At 39.8% G+C, this 19,585-nt stretch overlaps 3 protein-coding genes across 3 annotated transcripts; 2 read left to right on the top strand and 1 right to left on the bottom strand.

The window, feature by feature from the left end:
• The first annotated feature begins 2,421 nt into the window (after nucleotides 1-2,421).
• Nucleotides 2,422-3,026, top strand: LOC114436470 (transcription factor HES-5-like). Its single transcript, XM_028406743.1, has 2 exons — nucleotides 2,422-2,484; nucleotides 2,598-3,026. Exons 1-2 carry the CDS (start codon nucleotides 2,422-2,424, stop codon nucleotides 3,024-3,026), a joined length of 492 nt encoding a protein of 163 aa, XP_028262544.1.
• An 8,625-nt stretch (nucleotides 3,027-11,651) lies between these two features.
• LOC114436538 (transcription factor HES-5-like) lies at nucleotides 11,652-12,169 on the top strand. The gene is made up of 2 exons (XM_028406843.1): nucleotides 11,652-11,737; nucleotides 11,849-12,169. The coding sequence occupies exons 1-2, from the start codon at nucleotides 11,675-11,677 to the stop codon at nucleotides 12,167-12,169; spliced, it is 384 nt and encodes a 127-aa protein (XP_028262644.1). The 5' UTR covers nucleotides 11,652-11,674.
• A 5,752-nt stretch (nucleotides 12,170-17,921) lies between these two features.
• Nucleotides 17,922-18,545, bottom strand: LOC114436457 (transcription factor HES-5-like). Its single transcript, XM_028406729.1, has 2 exons — nucleotides 18,459-18,545; nucleotides 17,922-18,347 (listed from the first exon to the last, which is right to left on the bottom strand). The coding sequence occupies exons 1-2, from the start codon at nucleotides 18,519-18,521 to the stop codon at nucleotides 17,922-17,924; spliced, it is 489 nt and encodes a 162-aa protein (XP_028262530.1). The 5' UTR covers nucleotides 18,522-18,545.
• Between the last annotated feature and the right edge of the window lie 1,040 nt (nucleotides 18,546-19,585).

The raw sequence follows: 19,585 nt of genomic DNA, 5'->3' as shown, positions 1-19,585 counted from the left end.
GCCAAAACTGATCTGTTCTAAGATCCAAAAGCCTTCTCTTTAAAAGACTTGATTGATATCACAGTGTGGTGATATTTTATGATCTTTTGATGAACACCGAATTTTTAATGGTGTTAGTCAAATAGACATTTTGTCAAAATTTGCTTCCTTTGTTGTAAGGATTGATTAGTGATCTGCTTTAAGATTCACTTTTTCCTTTTTTGTTAAAGGTTTGTTTATGTCACACTGTCACAGTTTTAATGTGACTGTAATTTGTTCTTCTTGACAATTTAAAAGGTTTTTAAGAATGAGATGATCTGTTTTAAGGTCAGTCTTACTACAGTTTTTCTTTGATTCACTGTGTGAACTCTGAAAAATATAGTGAGTGAGCCCTGTGTCCTCAACTACTGTAAATTGTTTGTCTTTTATAAAGACAGCTGTTCCTCTACTCTGTCTGAGTACAGTGTGTCTTGTAGAAATCTACAAGCTGTTGTTGTGATGTATCATCACCTCTTGGTGGAGCTTTCAAACTTCATGTGGCTCATTGTACCTCGTTAAATAAACATAAACTGCAAACTGAAAATCATGTCTTCATGTGTCACTTAATATCACAGTTAGCCTCTTAATAATGAAAAAGGACAGATATTCATTATCATCACAGTGTTTACATGTCCATTACTACAACTCCGGCTGTCATGTGACTGTAAAACTCAGCACACTTAATAATTGTTTACCCACAATATGCATGCTTAGAGTAAAACAAAGCATAGTTTCTTATACAATTAGGAGCTTTAATGAAGAGACATTGCCACTGCAGGATTACTGTTTCTGAATAGAAGAAGTAATCAAACTAAATAAACAACAATTGTTGTTAGAAACACACACTTTGCTACCATCCTAAGCTGGCACAATTATCTGTTTCAAATGATGCTATCACACACAAAAAGTTTAGAATTTACCTGTTTGAAGCATTCATGCATGGTATCTAATGAGACGCATAATGAGACACACTTCTATTGTTCCGACAGTGAAAGGACCAAGTGTGGGAAACCAGAGGAAACTCACTCACAGAGCCGCTGAGGGACAATAGATCAGACCTTTGCCCTGAAGGGACAGAGAGTTAAAGAGACCCTGGCTCCTAACAATGAGACTTCTTTTTAACTGCTATGTTGGTTGTACAGATCTGTTTAAGAAATACTATCAACACTCCTCAAAGTTATCATTTCACAGTCAAGCCATCCAATGTTATGACCCAGAGAAAGTATACAAACATAGAATATAAGCATTTTCCAGAACAATTACATTTTAATTTTCACATACTGCTGAAGTATCCACAGGTCGTCCACACTTCATCTGCCAAAAAGCCTCCTCAGCCAGTTTATAAAGAGACACGCTTAATATCTGCTAACTGAAGGAGTTTGAAAAACTCCAAAAGTATTTGGCACACTTCAGGAAATGGCTGCTCCCCCACACAGGACACCTCCCATCCACTAAGTTTTAATCAGCTTTGTTAGTCAACTTTAATTATCTCCAGAGATTCAACAATATATAATTACAAATCGAAAAATATAACTGGACAAATTATGTTGATTGTACTTTAGGATGTTGCAAATTATTAAACTGTCAGAAACAGCCAATGGGATGCTTTCCCTCCAGATGGCTGGTGATGTAATGTTCTGTTTCTATAACAACACACAGCCAGCATCTGTCACTTAAGTCTCTTTGCAGATCATTGACCACAGCACCAGGAGTCAGTGTGGGAAACTGAGATCAACCTGCTACTCACACTGACCGTAAGGCACGTGTCGCATGTGCATCTGGAAAGGAGCAGTATTACTGTCTGCAGTTATTTTAAATAAAAATCAATGAGGACCACACTATGACATCTTATAAGACTCCTGTGCATTCTTTTTACCACATTTGTGGAGAATGATCAGGTTGTGGGAAATTAACAATTCAAAACTTCACCAATTCAAAGCACACTGATTGAGCAATCTTATTTTTAACATACAACTAAAGGACTACAAAATAAGTTGCCTTACTTTTTCCCTATGTGTAATCCATATATGTCTAAAATGTTTCACAACATGTGTGGTAAGTGAATAGGTGTGAGTTCAGACAAAGTCATTGATCCAGCAGATCGCTGTGCAGGGTCAACACTTTCCCAGATGTACACAAAGTATCTGTCCATCTTACTCCAGTCCTCCACCTGTTCCCCTGAGATCTAACTATTGTCCCCTCAGGCATTAACGGGGGAGCATGTTGCTGCTCCACATGGCTTATTGTCTCACCAAGCTCTCTGATTGGCTGAGACTGTGGGAAACATCAACCAGACCAAGACCCACACATTCATATGGAGATGTGTGAGTATAAATAGGAGGGATGAAGCCAGCACAGATCAGATTCTCTCTACAGAGACCTCTACAGCACAGAGATCCACACATGGCACCTACAATCACTGCAGCAATGACCAGTTCTCAGGAGCACCTGACTCTGACCCACAAGGTAAATTGAAGATTCATGGAGATTTAAACATCATTCATCACAGCTTGTATTAAGTGATGATACCACTGTTATCCTGAACAAGTTTATTAATGACTTTGTTCTTCTTCATGCAGCTCAGAAAGCCTCTGGTGGAGAAGTTACGCAGAGAGCGAATCAACAGCAGCATTGAGCAGCTCAAGTCTCTCCTGGGTCCAGAGTTCCTCAAACAGCAGCCAGACTCCAAGATGGAGAAAGCAGACATCCTGGAGATGACAGTTTGCTTCCTGAGACAACTGAAGAAGCAGCAGCAGCATCAAGCTGTGGACTCTGCCGCTGCCAATCAGGGCTACTCCAGGTGTGCCCAACAAGTGGTGCACTTCCTGTCCAAAGAGCAGGAGAAGACAAAGTCCCACAGAGGACTGCTGACCCACGTCAACAAGCTGCAGTCTTCCTCTGATAAAAACATGACAGAGGCTGACTTCTCTCCCATGAGCTCCACAATCCAGACCAGCATCACCAAAGACAAGAGTCCTGTCAAGAGCACTGTCTGGAGGCCGTGGTAGACACCTGCAGACTGGAGTTACTATAAGACTGAATTTAAATGACCACATTGGTCAAAGATTAGACTGAATTCTTTGAAATTTTATGAACTTGTTCTTCTGTTGTACAGAAGGTTTTATTTTAAAGACATTCCTGTGGAAATCTTTCATGTTAAGAAAGAAAACATCTAGTCATGGATGTTGCATGAAACTAATATAATTACATCAGCAATTATGATCATTTTTTTCAATACTTTATGTATTGACAATACTATGATAATATTTTTCATCTTTTGACTGTTATTGATCACTGTGATCAAAAGTTTAAATGTCTTTTTTGTAGACAAATTCTTATAATTGTAATATATGATTAGCCAAAACTGATCTGTTCTAAGATCCAAAAGCCTTCTCTTTAAAAGACTTGATTGATATCACAGTGTGGTGATATTTTATGATCTTTTGATGAACACCGATTTTTTAATGGTGTTGGTCAAATAGACATTTTGTCAAAATTTGCTTCCTTTGTTGTAAGGATTGAACAGTGATCTGCTTTAAGATTCACTTTTTCCTTTTTTGTTAAAGGTTTGTTTATGTCACACTGTCACAGTTTTAATGTGACTGTAATTTGTTCTTCTTGACAATTTAAAAGGTTTTTAAGAATGAGATGATCTGTTTTAAGGTCAGTCTTACTACAGTTTTTCTTTGATTCACTGTGTGAACTCTGAAAAATATAGTGAGTGAGCCCTGTGTCCTCAACTACTGTAAATTGTTTGTCTTTTATAAAGACAGCTGTTCCTCTACTCTGTCTGAGTACAGTGTGTCTTGTAGAAATCTACAAGCTGTTGTTGTGATGTATCATCACCTCTTGGTGGAGCTTTCATACTTCATGTGGCTCGTTGTACCTTGTTAAATAAAAAACACTGCAAACTGAAAAGTCATGTCTTCACGTGTCACTTAATATCACAGTTAGCCTCTTAATAATGAAAAAGGACAGATATTCATTATCATCACAGTGTTTACATGTCCATTACTACAACTCCGGCTGTCATGTGACTGTAAAACTCAGCACACTTCATAATTGTTTACCCACAATATGCATGCTTAGAGTAAAACAATGCATAGTTTCTTATACAATTAGGAGCTTTAATGAAGAGACATTGCCACTGCAGGATTACTGTTTCTGAAGTCAAGAAGTAATCAAACTAAATAAACAACAATTGTTGTTAGAAACACACACTTTGCTGCCATCCTAAGCTGGCACAATTATCTGTTTCAAATGATGCTATCACACACAAAAAGTTTAGAATTTACCTGTCTGAAGCATTCATGCATGGTATCTAATGAGATGCATAATGAGACACACTTCTATTGTTCCGACAGTGAAAGGACCAAGTGTGGGAAACCAGAGGAAACTCACTCACAGAGCCGCTGAGGGACAATAGATCAGACCTTTGCCCTGAAGGGACAGAGAGTTAAAGAGACCCTGGCTCCTAACAATGAGACTTCTTTTAAACTGCGCTGTTGGTTGTACAGATCTGTTTAAGAAATACTATCAACACTCCTCAAAGTTATCATTTCACAGTCGAGCCATCAGATGTTATGGCCCAGAGAAAGTATACAAACATAGAATATAAGCATTTTCCAGAACAATTACATTTTCATTTTTATATTCTGCTGAAGTATCCACAGGTCGTCCACACTTCATGTGCCAAAAAGCCTCCCCAGTCAGTTTATAAAGAGACACGCTTAATTTCTGCTAACTGAAGGAGTTTGATGACACCAACCACACCAGCAGCCAGTAAACATTCCAAAAGTATTTGGCACACTTCAGGAAATGGCTGCTCCCCCACACAGGACACCTCCCACCCACAAAGTTTCAATCAGCTTTGTTAGTCAGTTATAATTATCTCCAGAGATTCAACAATACATAACTACAAACGGAAAAATATAACTGGACAAATTATGTTGATTGTACTTTAGGATGTATTAGTTTCAAATTTTCAAACTGTCAGAAACAGCCAATGGGATGCTTTCCCTCCAGATGGCTGGTGATGTAATGCTCTGTTTCTATAACAACACACAGCCAGCATCTGTCACTTAAGTCTCTTTGTGGATCATTGGCCACAGCACAGGGAGTCAGTGTGGGAAACTGAGATCAACCTGCTACACACACTGACTGTGAGGCATGTGTCACATGTGCATCTGGACAGGAGCAGTATTACGGTCTGCAGTTATTTTGAATGAAATCAATGAGGACCACACTTTGACATCTTACAAATTTGTGGAGAATGATCAAGTTCTGTAAAATTAGCCATTCAAAACTTCACCAATTCAAAGCACACTGATTGAGCAATCTTATTTTTAACGTACAACTGAAGGACTACAAAATAATCCACTCTGTCAAAGTATCAACTTTCCAGCAAGTAATTCATATTCATCTAAAATGTTTCACAACATGTGTGGTAAGTGAATAGGTGTGAGTTCAGGCAAAGTCATTGATCCAGCAGTTCTGTGTGCAGGGTCAACATTTTCCCAGATTCACAAAAAGTGTCACTCTCTTACTCCAGTCCTCCACCTGTTCCCCTGAGATCTAACTGTTGTCCCCTCAGGCATTAATGGGGGAGCATGTTGCTGCTCCACACCTCCCACCCACAAAGTTTCAATCAGCTTTGTTAGTCAGCTATAATTATCTCCAGAGATTCAACAATACATAACTACAAACGGAAAAATATAACTGGACAAAATATGTTGATTGTACTTTAGGATGTATCAGTTTCAAATTTGTCACAAACTCACAAACAGCCAATGGGACGCTTTCCCTCCAGATGGCTGGTGGTGTTATGCTCTGTTTCTATAACAACACACAGCCAGCATCTGTCCCTTTGTGGATCATTGAACATAGCACAGGAAGTCAGTGTGGGAAAGTGAGATCAACCTACTACTCACACTGACTGTGAGGCACGTGTTCATAGACACAACTATCTGCACAGGAGCATTATTACTGTCTGCAGTTATTTTAATCCATGGGTACCACTCTTTGACATATTACAGCTATCTCATGTCATTTATTTCTTCAGTTTGATAAAACTAAATATGAGGAGAATCATCAAGTTCATCATTCTCTGCCTGCTGAAAAAAGACTGATTGAGCAATCTTATTTTTAAGGTACAACTGAAGCACTGCCTCTCAAAGGATGCTATTTCCCTACATATACATCTTTAATTTAATCATTGATCCAACAGGTTTCTGTGCAGGATCAACACTTTCCCAGATACGCACAAAGTCTTTCTCCATCTTACCCCAGTCATTTACCTGTTCCCCTGAGATCTAAACCATTATCCCCTCATACATTAATGGGGACGCATGTTGCTGCTCCACATGTCTTATTGTCTCACCAAGCTCTCTGATTGGCTGAGACTGTGGGAAACATCAACCAGACCAAGACCCACACATTCATATGGAGATGTGTGAGTATAAATAGGAGGGATGAAGCCAGCACAGATCAGATTCTCTCTACAGAGACCTCTACAGCACAGAAATCCAGACATGGCACCTACAATCACTGCAGCAATGACCAGTTCTTAGGAGCATCGGACTCTGACCCACAAGGTAAATTGAAGATTCATGGAGATTTAAACATCATTCATCACAGCTTGTATGCTCACACTGTTCTCCTGAACAAGTTTATTAATGACTTTGTTCTTCTTCCTGCAGCTCAGAAAGCCTCTGGTGGAGAAGTTACACAGAGAGCAAATCAACAGCAGTCTGCTTCCTGAGACAACTAAGAAGCAGCAGCAGCATCAACCTGTGGACTCTGCCGCTGTCAATCAGGGCTACTCCAGGTGTGTCCGACAGGTGGTGCACTTCTTATCTAAGGAGGAGTGGAAGACACAGTCCCAGAGAAGCCTGCTGAACCACATCAACAAGCTGCTGCTGTCTTCCTCTAATAAGAACCTAAGAGAGGTTGACTTTTCTCCTCTGAGCTCCACAATCTAGACCAGCATCACCAAAGACAAGAGTCCAGTCAACAGCGCCCTCTCGAGGCCGTAGTAGACACCTACAGACTGGAGTTACAACCAGTCTGAATTTAAAAGACCACATTGGTCAAAGACTAGAGGACTGAATTCTTTGAAATGTTATGAACGTGTTCTTCTGTTTGTACAGAAGCTTTTATTTTGAAGACATTTCCTGAGGAAATGGCAGCAACAATATCTTTCATGTTAAGAAAGAAAACATCTTGTCATGCATGTTGCATGAAACACATCTGATTGCAGCAGCAATTATTATCATTTCTCTCTGAAATTCATGTACTGATTATGCTTTGATCGCATGTTTAATGACTGTTACTGATCTTTGTGATCAGAAATGTATATGTCCTTTTTGGGGACAAATAATGGACTTTATCTCAATTAATTGAAATGTTATAAAAATTGTTCTTCTGTTTCATTTTGAAGACATTTCCTGAGGAAATAACAGCAAATAAGAAACATGTTTAATGTTAAGAACGAAAACATCTAGTCATGCATGTTGCATGAAACAAATCTGATTGCATTAGCAATTTTTATTTCTCTGTACTTCATGTACTAAAATGCTATGACAAAATTGTTGTTGTCTTTAGACTGCTATTGATCACTGTGATCAAAAATTTAAATGTCCTTTTTTGTGGATAAATTGTCATAATGGACTTTATCTAATTTAGCTTTGATCTGTTCTAAGATCCAAGTGTTGATGTCTTTCTAAAAGATTTGCTTGTGGTGACATTTATCACCCTTTAATTATTATCATTGATCACTTTGATGTACACTTTGTCTAAATGTAACTATCAGTTTATTGTTCTGTTTTAAGATCAACATTTCATCCTTTAACTGTGGAAGTTTTGTGTTATGCTGCTTCAATGTACATTCTTACTAGATTCTTTTGTTTTGTTTACTGGGTGTGAACATTTGCTAGATTTGGAAAAAATGTCCAAGGACAATGAGTACTGTCCTGAAGTAATGAAAATGATTTGTCTTTTATAAAGACAGCTGTTCCTTTACTCACTCTGAGTACAGTGTGTCTTGTAGAAATCTACGAGTTATTGTTGTGATGTATCATCACTTCTTGGTGGAGCTTTCATAATTTATATGGCTCATTGCACCTTGTTAAATAAACAACTCAACTGAAAATCATGTCGTGTGATGTTCATAACAGTTTTCTGCTTTATAATTAAAATGACATCCCTCATCATCATCACAGGATTACCCTCTCTGACTGACAAGTGACTGAAAAAAATTCTGTACACTTAGTAATTATTCACCCACAAAATGTATCTTTAGAGCAAATCGTAGCAGAGCATGTGGTAAAATTAGGGCATTTAATAAAAGAGGGGTTTCATTGCGAGGTCACTGTTTGCTATATTGGCACATTAATCAGCTTTACATTTAACCTCTTGAAAAAGTCATGCTTAATGTGATGCATAATGAGACACACTTCTATTGTTCCTGCAGTGAAAAGAGTGTGGGAAACCAGAGGAAACTCACTCACAGACCCACTGAGGGACAATAAGTCAGACATTTGCCCTGAAGGGACAGAGGTTTGAAGGGACCCTGGCTCCAAACACTGAGACTTCTTTACATTGTTGTGTTAGGTGGTTGTTTGTCAATATGACACTAACCAAGATCAAAACTTGACTGAGACCAGACTGTTCTGGAACAAAACAAGACCAAAACTTTATGCGCCTAAGGGAAGACCAAGACCAAGACAAACCGAGTCAACACCAAGAGCTTCAGGCAGCATCAGTAGCAATACAACCAGCAATGCTCACTGTGACTTGTTTCTGTTATACTGTGTATGGCATCAGGCCACATAAACCTATCATCCACAGCATTAAAACCACCTACCTGATGCCAGGAAGGGATACATCTGAATGTGGTCTTCAATAAGCTTTAAGCTCACCTTCTTCCAACAGGATAACCTGCTGCCACCTCTGGTTTCCAGTCCTCTATGCTCCATCTCTGGCACATATGTGCCACTGTAGGCCCGTTTTGTGGTGGATGGGTCACCATGGACACTCTGACTGGTTTGTCTGGTTCAACTGCTGTCCATCCACGGGCATCTTTTGGTGGATGATAAGCAACAAGGTGTAAAAGTGGTAAATATTGTGGTGTAAACAAGCTGCACTCCTGACTGTCACATCTCTATCTCTCTCACAAAAGTGATTGATCGGTATATGCCTGCAGCTCAATAGATAGCCCTTTTGATCATTCTTTATCACAAACAACATGACAAAAGAATATACATTTGTCCACATACAAGCCACATTCATCAATTTAAGTTAGCCATAAGTCGACTAGCAACGTGACAAACGGCTAAAATTAGCTAAAAGCTAGCGCTACGTATAGCACAGGGCTACAGGTTGTTGTACAGCTAGCAAATAACCGGGCTAATATGCTATCGCTATTTTTTTATTTTTTTGCTTAATGTATTATAGGTGAAGACTTTTATCAAGAGTTTTTGCACCGAGCTAGCTCTACTAATGCCACCTTACACTTAAGAGTAGGTTACCTGTTTTTATGTTTCCAGTCAAGTTGGTGACAGCAGGTGGAGGTGGTTGTAGCTGTTCTTAGCTGTACGTTGGAAACCTTCCACACTGCTGTGTGTTGTGGCCTGTATGTCACTTCACAAATTCCTCGTGGTTTAAAAAGAACAAAAAAACGTAACGTACAATACACTTTCCCGACATTTTCACTCCACCTGTATAACATTATTTCGTCATCTTCTGTACTCCCGTTTGCATGAAGTGGAGGAACGTGTAGGGGGCGTGGCCGTTAATCAAATCACTATCACTAAATCACTATCACAACTCAACATGAACTATTTCATTGTATTCATACTGATGGTGTAGACAAAAAATGTAGTTCCAGACCAAGAGAAAAGTTAAACACCCTTTCATTTTATTTTTATTTTACAGACAGGAGGCATTTGAAGCAGTGGTGGAGAGGAGGACACTTAATCATATCATATCATATCATATCATATCATATCATATCATATCATATCATATCATATCATATCATATCATATCATATCATATCATATCATAACATATCATATCATATCATATCATATCATATCATATCATATCATATCATATCATATCATATCATATCATATCATATGCACCTATGTTTATTTTTTTTATCTTGCTGTTATTAATATTTATACTGTTTAATTTTTACCATTAGAGGTATATTTTTTATTTTTAAGTATGCTTGAGTGCCTGTGTTTTGCTGCTGCAATAGTGAAATTCCCCAGCTTGGGATGAATAAAGTATTTTCTATTCTATACTATTCTATTTAAAAACAAGACCAGGACCAATCATATTGAGACCAGTCTGCAGTAATACAAAACTAGTTGCTAATGTTATATTTCTGAATCTGCTCTACTTAAAATTATCATTTCACAATCAGTCCAATTTTCACATAAGCTATTGCGGAAGTATCTACAGGTTGTCCACACTTCATTCATCAGCTCCTCGGTCAGTTTGTAAAGACACATGCTTATTTTCTACTAATTGAAATAGTTTGGAAATCTCTGCACAGCATAGCACAGTTTGACGACAACCACCACACCAGCCACCAGCCAGTTAGTCTCCAAAGAGATTTGGCACACTTCAGGAAAATGGCCGCTCCCCCACACAGGACACCTCCCACCCACTAAGGCTACTTTTCCGAAACGATGATGACACAGCTCCACTTATGCATGTGCACACTCTCACAAAAACTGTTTTCTAGTTTTAATCAGGCTGAGATTCACTCATGATTATCTCTGTAGGTTCAAAATGCATAACTACAAACTGAGGATATATCTGGACAAGTTGTTTTGATTGTACATTAGGTTGATGATTGTATTAGTTTCAAATTTTCAAACTGTCAGAAGCAGCCAATGGGATACTTTCCCTCCAGATGGCTGGTGATGTAATGCTCGGTTTCTATAACAACACACAGCCAGCATCTGTCACTTAAGTCCCTTTGTGGATCATTAACCACAGCACAGGGAGTCAGTGTGGGAAACTCAGATCAACCTGCTACTCACACTGACTGTGAGGCACGTGTCCACTGACTCCACTGCATCTGGACAGCAGCATGATCACTGTCTGCATAATGTTAAGTAAAATCAATGGGTACAATATGCTAATAGTAAACTCGGTGGTTATATGAACTGTAACTTTAGTAAAACAATTTTATCTTTTTATGTTTGATCCTAATAGAAATAACACTGATTAAATTTAAGAACCTTTTTTTCTACATATAATTAATTTATTACAGCAACCCACGTGTGTGTGATAAGATGATAAGCGTGTGTAAGTGTGCTCGGACAATATCATTGATCCAGCATCAGGCAGCGGATCAGCTCTCTTTACAGGGTCACCACTTTCCCAGATACACTCAAAGCTCCTCCACCTGTTCCCCTGAGATCTAACCATTGTCCCCTCGGGCATTAACAGGATAATGTTGCTGCTCCACATGTCTTATTGTCTCACCAAGCTCTCTGATTGGCTGAGACTGTGGGAAACATCAACCAGACCAAGACCCACACATTCAAATGGAGATGTGTGAGTATAAATAGGAGGGATGAAGCCAGCACAGATCAGATTCTCTCTACAGAGACCTCTACAGCACAGAGATCCAGACATGGCACCTACAGTCACTGCAGCAATGACCAGTTCTCAGGAGCACCTGACTCTGACCCACAAGGTAAATTGAAGATTCATGGAGATTTAAACATCATTCATCACAGCTCGTATTAGTTGATGCTCACACTGTTCCTGAACAAGTTTATTAATGACTTTGTTCTTCTTCCTGCAGCTCAGAAAGCCTCTGGTGGAGAAGTTACGCAGAGAGCGAATCAACAGCAGCATTGAGCAGCTCAAGTCTCTCCTGGGTCCAGAGTTCCTCAAACAGCAGCCAGACACTAAGATGGAGAAAGCAGACATCCTGGAGATGACAGTCTGCTTCCTGACGCAGCTGCAGCAGCAGAGAAGACTGTCGAACCACATCAACAAGCTGCAGTCTTCCTCTGATAAGAACCTAAGAGAGGCTGACTGCTCTCCTCTGAGCTCCACAATCCAGACCAGCATCACCAAAGACAAGAGTCCTGTCAACAGTGCACTCTGGAGGCCGTGGTAGACACCTACAGACTGGAGTTACAACCAGACTGAATTTAAAAGACCACATTGGTCAAAGATTAGGACTGAATTCTTTGAAATGTTATGAACGTGTTCTTCTGTTTGTACAGAAGCTTTTATTTTGAAGACATTTCCTGAGGAAATGGCAGCAACAATATCTTTCATGTTAAGAAAGAAAACATCTTGTCATGCATGTTGCATGAAACACATCTGATTGCATCAGCAATTATTACACTTTCTTTATAATGTTATATTAACATTAATTAGTATTGATCATTTTGATCAGAAACTTTTTGTTTTTACAAAACTTTGTCTTATCTTCTTTGTTATTTCTAAAAAAAAGTGATGTTATCCTCATATGTTCCTTTTTTAAAGGTTTCTTTGATAACACTTCTTCAGTTTCTGTTTTCTTCTTGAAAACTAATGTCTGTGGGTATTAACCCACTCTTTAAAGAACTTCTAAACTGTTTTAAGTTTTTACTGCTTTGTTTTATAAAGAGCTAATTGTTTTTCTGTCTTTTATAAAGACAGCTGTTCCTTCACTCTGAGTACAGTGTGTCTTGTAGAAATCTACAAGCTGTTGTTGTGATGTATCATCACCTCATGGTGAAGCTTTCATACTCCTTGTATCTTGTTAAATAAACAAACACTGCAAACTGAGCTTCTTCTGTGTCATGGCGTCATATTCTTGTGATGTTCAGAGATTTTATATTGAATTGTGCCGGGGAGTGGTCTATCAGCAGGATTGGCTGACACCTGGTTCACCTGGTGGTTGCACTAGATGCCTGGGCTGTCAGACACTTTCTCCTGGATTTTGCTTTGTTTTATATTCATGCAGGCCACATACACACACACCCAAAACAACACACTACTGACAAACTGATTTACCTATTAATTGTTTTCTTAAGTTTTTTAAAAATATGAATTTCTTGATTAGGAACAGTCTTGTGTGGTCTCTGAGTTTGTCCTATCTATGAGCCATGATAAGTGATAGGGGCAAAACCTTCCCTCCTCCTTTGGAGCACTTGCTAGACATGTTACTGCCAGAAGCGGAGATGAAGGCAGAGATGTGTTTAGCATAGATTAGCCACAGCTATTGCTAAGGTTTGACAATTTCTGACAGATTTTGTGGTACTACATGTTACTTCTGGGATAAACATCCATTCAACTGTATAGTAGTGTCAAATAAAATATGCTTTACATGTTAGAGTACATTTCAGCTGCAGCTGCCATGGCTGCCATTTTCACAAGTATGTGAGTATGAGTCAACATGGCAACCACCATTAAAGGTAGGGTAGGAGATTTTACAAAACTCAGTGAGATTCAGCCAGATTTTGAAAGTAAACACACGCCCCTTTCTCTCGGAGCTCACCCCGAAGCCACGCCTCCCAATCACATGGACACACATTACCTGAAGGCGAGCTGCGGTCTGTGACTTCGGCCATCATGCACGTACCTCTTTGGTGCGTACAGAGCAGGAAGAGAGTGACAACCAGCCAATACTCCGCACAGGGTCGTCCCGGAGGATTGGCTGATGTTTTTAGCGTTTTATAGCTTCCACAGATGATTCATATTCTTCTTTTTAATGTGAAACTGGCGAACTAATTGGTTGCTATCGGATTGTAAAGAGAAGTTACACTAATTTAACAAAAAGTGCATCAGAATGAAATCTCCTACCCTACCTTTAAGAGTGGGAATTGTCCATCTAGTCAAAACCATTAACCATCGAGTACCAATACTGCCACAACGGACATGTGAACACTCACAATAACAAGAGTGATAAATGATAGGGGCCTGTTGAGACAATTAGTGTAACTTTGACAGCTTAAGCACCAGATCATCTACTTGTTTGGCTCATTGACACCTACACAGAGTGAAGGGGATCGCGACAGTTTAAAAGGAGTTTTTACATTTTTCATCATCAAAGAGACCAATGTAGGATAGAGAGGGGCCATGCTGTTCAAAGCTTTATTAAAAGGAAGACTGGCATTGAATTGACAAAAAGTCATTTGTTAGAAGTATAGTACCCTATAGTACCCTATATATTATTGGATTTAGTAGACAAAAGTTTCAGCGCAGCAAATCAGTGATCAATATGGGGATTGTACTGGGATCCTATATATACTACTATGTATTATTTTATTTTATTATGTCATTTACTGTATATAATTCCACGTGAGCACCATGTGGACACTGACCCTGTTCCCAGGCTCAGGTGGGTTCACCTTCCTGCTTTTCTCCCCTCCATCTGGCTGCGTGTCTCTATGCGCTGTCTGCTCCAAGGCTCGGGTTTCCCTCTTCTCCTCCTCTGAGCCCACACAGCTCCCTGCACAAGGCTGAACGTGCCCCAGTCACACGCCCTCCTCATTCTCTGCTGCTGGGAGCCACAGTGACACACGGCTTCCCACACTTCTGCATGCAGCCCGCTCAGCCGCACACACAATAGAAGTGTGTCTGCTTTAACAAAGCGCCAGGACCCGTTCTCAGGCAGGGGGGAAGGACAGAAGGCCACTTCACAGATAGACCATCTGGTTTGGCTGTAACTCACTGCTGAGAGAGTGAAACATTTAAAACGTTTAAACATTACTGAAGCTTTTTGAGGAATGTTTTCTGACATATACATCAGTTTAGAGTTTATTTAATAAATAATCAGTAACAGTTTTAATGAAAACATGGGAGCATGGGAACATGGGAAGTATTTTTTTAATAAAAATGGCCTAAAGCAATGTGAACTTTCTAGAATTCATGTTTTAATACATGTTTCCTTTAGCACATCCTTCCTTCTACATCTAATTTCAGCTCAGTTTTAACATCAGGTCCACCTCCTCAGAGGTCAGGTCCCAGGTCTAAGCATCGCAGTGGGAGACTAAATTTTCCCGTGTCTTCTTCAGGAACAACATTTTCCCACTGACCTCACTGCTGTGTGGCATACAGATGAAGCATCCCACCTGTTCTCCATGACAGCTATTATTCAGCCAATTCACCCCTATTGTCCTGAGCTCCGAGGCTCCTGATTGGCCAAAAGGCGCAGGACAAGCAGCATAAATACCGAGCCAAGTCGCAGATGTAAACACAGACGTCCTCTGAACCTTTTTTTGAGCAGCTCCAGAACCTCCTTGCAGAAGAAACCTCGACATGGCTCTCTACACAGACCTCGCTCTTCAGGACAGCATGAAGGAGCAACTCTTCCGGTGAGCTGACATTTCTTCTTTCTTATGTGGTGTACTTTAAAAAAATATGAAAGTGGGGCTTTTTCACTGAATATGTCACTAAACGTGCCTTTTTTTTCCCTCTCAGGTGTAAACTGCACATGCTGGAGAGAAAGTGCACCATTGGAGTGGAGAAGCTGAAGGCTCTGATTGGGGAGCACCTGCAGAATGGCATCCCTGTGTCAGACATCCTGGAGAAAACAAAGTCCTTCCTCACCCTGAGAAAAGCCCTGCTGGCACATAACGGCTACTCCAAATATTCCAGGGACATTTTACGCCTGTTTCCTGATGCAGAGGATGACGTGGCTCCGCTCTGCTTTTAACATGTGGAAACCAAGATAAAGACACTTAAACTGGATTTAAACTGAACTCCAGATACTCCACTTCATGTGACGGTTTGACTCCAGCTTTAAGCGGCCCGTGGAAGATCACTGGATTTAGAGTCAAAGTGAAGAGATTAAAGACTGTAGATAACTTATGCTGTGCTGCTATTTTTGAGATTCTTGTGGTTTTAATTTCTGTTTAAACAGGACCACGAAAGAAAAATACAGTCTCTAAGCTATGCAAGAGTTACGTTCAGATATTTAGTGGCATCACTTTTTATAGATTTTATTTCAGCATCTGAGATTTGACTTGTTTAACTTGAGTAAAAAAAAATTAAGCCAAACAATTCAATGTTAACCTGTGAAAATACAATAATAGGCTGACATTGTGTGGTTACATGTTGCTTTTGTATCTTACTGCCTTGTTTCAAGGTATCCTAAAATACCAACCTTTTTTTCTGAAAAGGGATTCATCATTGTTTTGTGTATGCTGTGTATGCATATTTTAATTTTATTCATCATTTTTATTTTTATTCGTCCAAAGTGGATTTATGTTTGAATTTATGTTGTTGCATATATTTCTAGAAAATAAAGATATGAAGATGATTTTCTGTTTGTCTTTGACTTTATTTATAGAGAATTAATACTTTTTATTGTTTACAAGTAGAGTCATTGTGTGTGTGTGTGGCTAACATTTTGGTTAAATACCACGAATATAAGTACAACCTGCTCCATGACAGACCACCACTTACATAGATACATACAGCTCCTTTCACACACATTGGCTCTTTATTTGTGCAAAGAGTTAGCCACTGTTTCCTGAAGCTGTAAATTTGATGTGGCTGTGGAAAATCTAACATTAACTCAGACTCCATGATGACACCAGGACTGTTTATTTGTCCCTCAATCAGTTCAATTCAGTTCAGTTTTATTTATATAGCGCATTTTACAATCAGAAATTGTCTCAAAGCGCTTCACAGAGACCCAGAGCCTGGACCCCCTTAAGAGCAACAGTGTCAGGAAACACTCCCTTTTAACAGGAAGAAACCTTGAGCAGGACCCAGCTCATAAGGAAGAACCTTCCTGCTGCCAGTTGGCCGGAGAAAAAGAGGGAGACAGAGAGTATGAAGGAGAGAGAGAGAGGAATTATCAGAGAGAAGTGAGAGCTGACACTCTACAATTCTGTGGCTCAAAGATAATCAGTTCCTTCTTGTGTCACCCAACAGGTGACACAGTGAGTCTGCAGGTCCATGCTCCTCTGCTGTAAGTGATAGGTATATGTGTGTGTCATATATATTTTTTTTTTTGGTCTAATGGAAGGACTATAAGACCAAAGAGGGTCCCAAGACGGACCCCTGTGGAACCCCACTGCCTTATCATGTGATACACAGTTGGCAGTTGAAATAAAGTGACACAGGCATTTGTATGATGGTGTCCTCCACTGTCATACAGCGGCTGGAGGCTGGTGGAGGCCCAGTGAGATGTCGATTTTCCTCCACCATTTATATGCAACACCAGCTTCTGCATTATTAAAGAACCTTGCAGAAGGGAAGTTAACAGAAAGGTTGAACCAGCAGCTTTCTTATTGTCTGGATTACAGTGTGATGTGTGTAACCCTAACATAATGATAATCACTCATTTTGCTGATTTTAGCTCTGTGTGCTGCATCAATTAACCATAAATTTACTGCAGATAAATAAAATTTGATTTTAACTTCATTTCTGTAAAATAGGTATAAACATGAGAAAGGCAAAAAGTTGTTGTTTTTTTCCTGATTGTTTTAATGCGCATCACTTGGCTTGAAGAGATACATTCATTTTCCAAATCACAGGTCCTTCACAGAAGGAGTGGACGCTGTCACTCACAGAGTTATAAAACAGTTTTAAAATTAATCTGCTAAAAAACTGCAGACCGGACAATTCAAATCGTATGGATGTCACATATAAATGTTACACATGCGCAACATGATTCACTGGTTCTCCTTGATTGAGAAATATGTACATACATCATCATTAGCATTACCAGCAATGACTAGGAATTCACAAAGAGAATAATCATACTTCAGAGAGTAACAGGGACTATTTTTAAAACAAAATAGTTGTCTGCAAATATCACAGAAACACAGAAAATGACCTTTATAAAAGGTAAATTAAAACCAATGCAGTCACACGTGTGTCTACAAGTACACCAGAGCATCACTTTTGCACAAGTCCTTGTGTGTCTACCACGGCCTCCACACAGCACTGTCGACAGGACTCTTGTCTTTGGTGATGCAGGTCTGGATTGGGGAGCTCAGAGGAGAGCAGTCAGCCTCTCTCAGGTTCTTATTAGAGGATGCATGCAGCATGTTGATGTGGTTCAGCAGGCTTCTCTGGGACTGTGTCTTCAACTCCTCCTTGGATAAGAAGTGCACCACCTGTCGGACACACCTGGAGTAGCCCTGGTTGACAGCGGCAGAGTCCACAGCTTGATGCTGCTGCTTCTTCAGTTGTCTGATGAAGCAAACTGTCATCTCCAGGATGTCTGCTTTCTCCATCTTGGAGTCTGGCTGCTGTTTGAGGAACTCTGGACCCAGGAGAGACTTGAGCTGCTCAATGCTGCTGTTGATTCGCTCTCTGCGTAACTTCTCCACCAGAGGCTTTCTGAGCTGCAGGAAGAAGAACAAATTCATTAATAAACTTGTTCAGGAACAGTGTGAGCATCAACTAATACGAGCTGTGATGAATGATGTTTAAATCTCCATGAATCTTCAATTTACCTTGTGGGTCAGAGTCAGGTGCTCCTGAGAACTGGTCATTGCTGCAGTGATTGTAGGTGCCATGTCTGGATCTCTGTGCTGTAGAGGTCTCTGTAGAGAGAATCTGATCTGTGCTGGCTTCATCCCTCCTATTTATACTCACACATCTCCATATGAATGTGTGGGTCTTGGTCTGACTGGAGTTTCTCACAGTCTCGGCCAATCAGAGAGCTCAGTTAGACAATAAGGGATGCGAGACGTTGAATGGTGTTATTGCCTCAGGGGGATAATAGTTAGATCTCAGGGGAACAGCTGGAAGACAGGATGGGGGATGGAGAGAGACTCAGAGCTCTGTGTGAATCTGGGAAAGTGGTGACCCTGTAGAGAGCTGATCTGCTGCCTGATGCCGGGATCAATGACTTTGACTGAGCACATCACACCCAAGGGAATACCAATTATGATGCAGTGTTTGAAGTAAATGTAGAATAACATCTAAATATAGAATTATAAATTTTTGTGAGGCTTCCATTGAGGTCACACCAAAGCAAACAATCAAACAAGTAAAAACAACTCATGATAATTATTATTATTATTCTTTTCTGAAACACAAGTTTTACAGAATGTCAGCGTGTGGAGCTCATTGATTTTAGTCATAATTACAGACTGTAATTATGACTGAAAACATGCTATGTTTCAAATTCTCCAAGGCTGACAGTTCAACACTCTTTTGCAGAGTAATTACATATAAATTTAGGAAAGCCTTTTCTATCTTTAAAATAAAGTTTTATTGCATCTTTCACATCCACACCATCCACTTCACCATGACCATCATTGATCAATTCAGGAATAAACTTCCTTTCATCCAGCCATCAAAATAAACCGCCAGGAATGTGGAGGGACAATCTGAACGTAAAGGAGGTGGAAAAAGAGCTTTTGAATGTCCATTAATCCTTCAGCATGTCTGCATTCCTCACAGGCGTCTTCACAAAAGCCTGGTAATGCCGAGTCTTGATGACAGGAATGTCCATTCAGAGGCAGTGGGACAAACCTCGTAAACTGACTCCATAATTAATGTGATGTGCAACCAGACACACTTCTTTTGTTCTTGGAGGCAGTGAATGGACCGAGTGTGGGAAACCAGAGAAAAA

The sequence above is a fragment of the Parambassis ranga genome, chromosome 5 (assembly GCF_900634625.1).
Source record: "Parambassis ranga chromosome 5, fParRan2.1, whole genome shotgun sequence".
Classification (NCBI taxonomy): Eukaryota; Metazoa; Chordata; class Actinopteri; family Ambassidae; genus Parambassis; species Parambassis ranga.
Note: the sequence above shows the minus strand (reverse complement) of the source record. Positions and strands in the feature narration are given on the sequence as shown.

Excerpts from the sequence above, each read along its gene's own strand:
- LOC114436457 (XM_028406729.1), bottom strand. The coding sequence starts at position 18,521 with ATGGCACCTACAATCACTGCAGCAATGACCAGTTCTCAGGAGCACCTG. Across the intron at positions 18,348-18,458 it reads ACCTGACTCTGACCCACAAG|CTCAGAAAGCCTCTGGTGGA; the intron begins GTAAATTGAAGA and ends TTCTTCCTGCAG.
- LOC114436470 (XM_028406743.1), top strand. The coding sequence starts at position 2,422 with ATGGCACCTACAATCACTGCAGCAATGACCAGTTCTCAGGAGCACCTG. Across the intron at positions 2,485-2,597 it reads ACCTGACTCTGACCCACAAG|CTCAGAAAGCCTCTGGTGGA; the intron begins GTAAATTGAAGA and ends TTCTTCATGCAG.
- LOC114436538 (XM_028406843.1), top strand. The coding sequence starts at position 11,675 with ATGGCACCTACAGTCACTGCAGCAATGACCAGTTCTCAGGAGCACCTG. Across the intron at positions 11,738-11,848 it reads ACCTGACTCTGACCCACAAG|CTCAGAAAGCCTCTGGTGGA; the intron begins GTAAATTGAAGA and ends TTCTTCCTGCAG.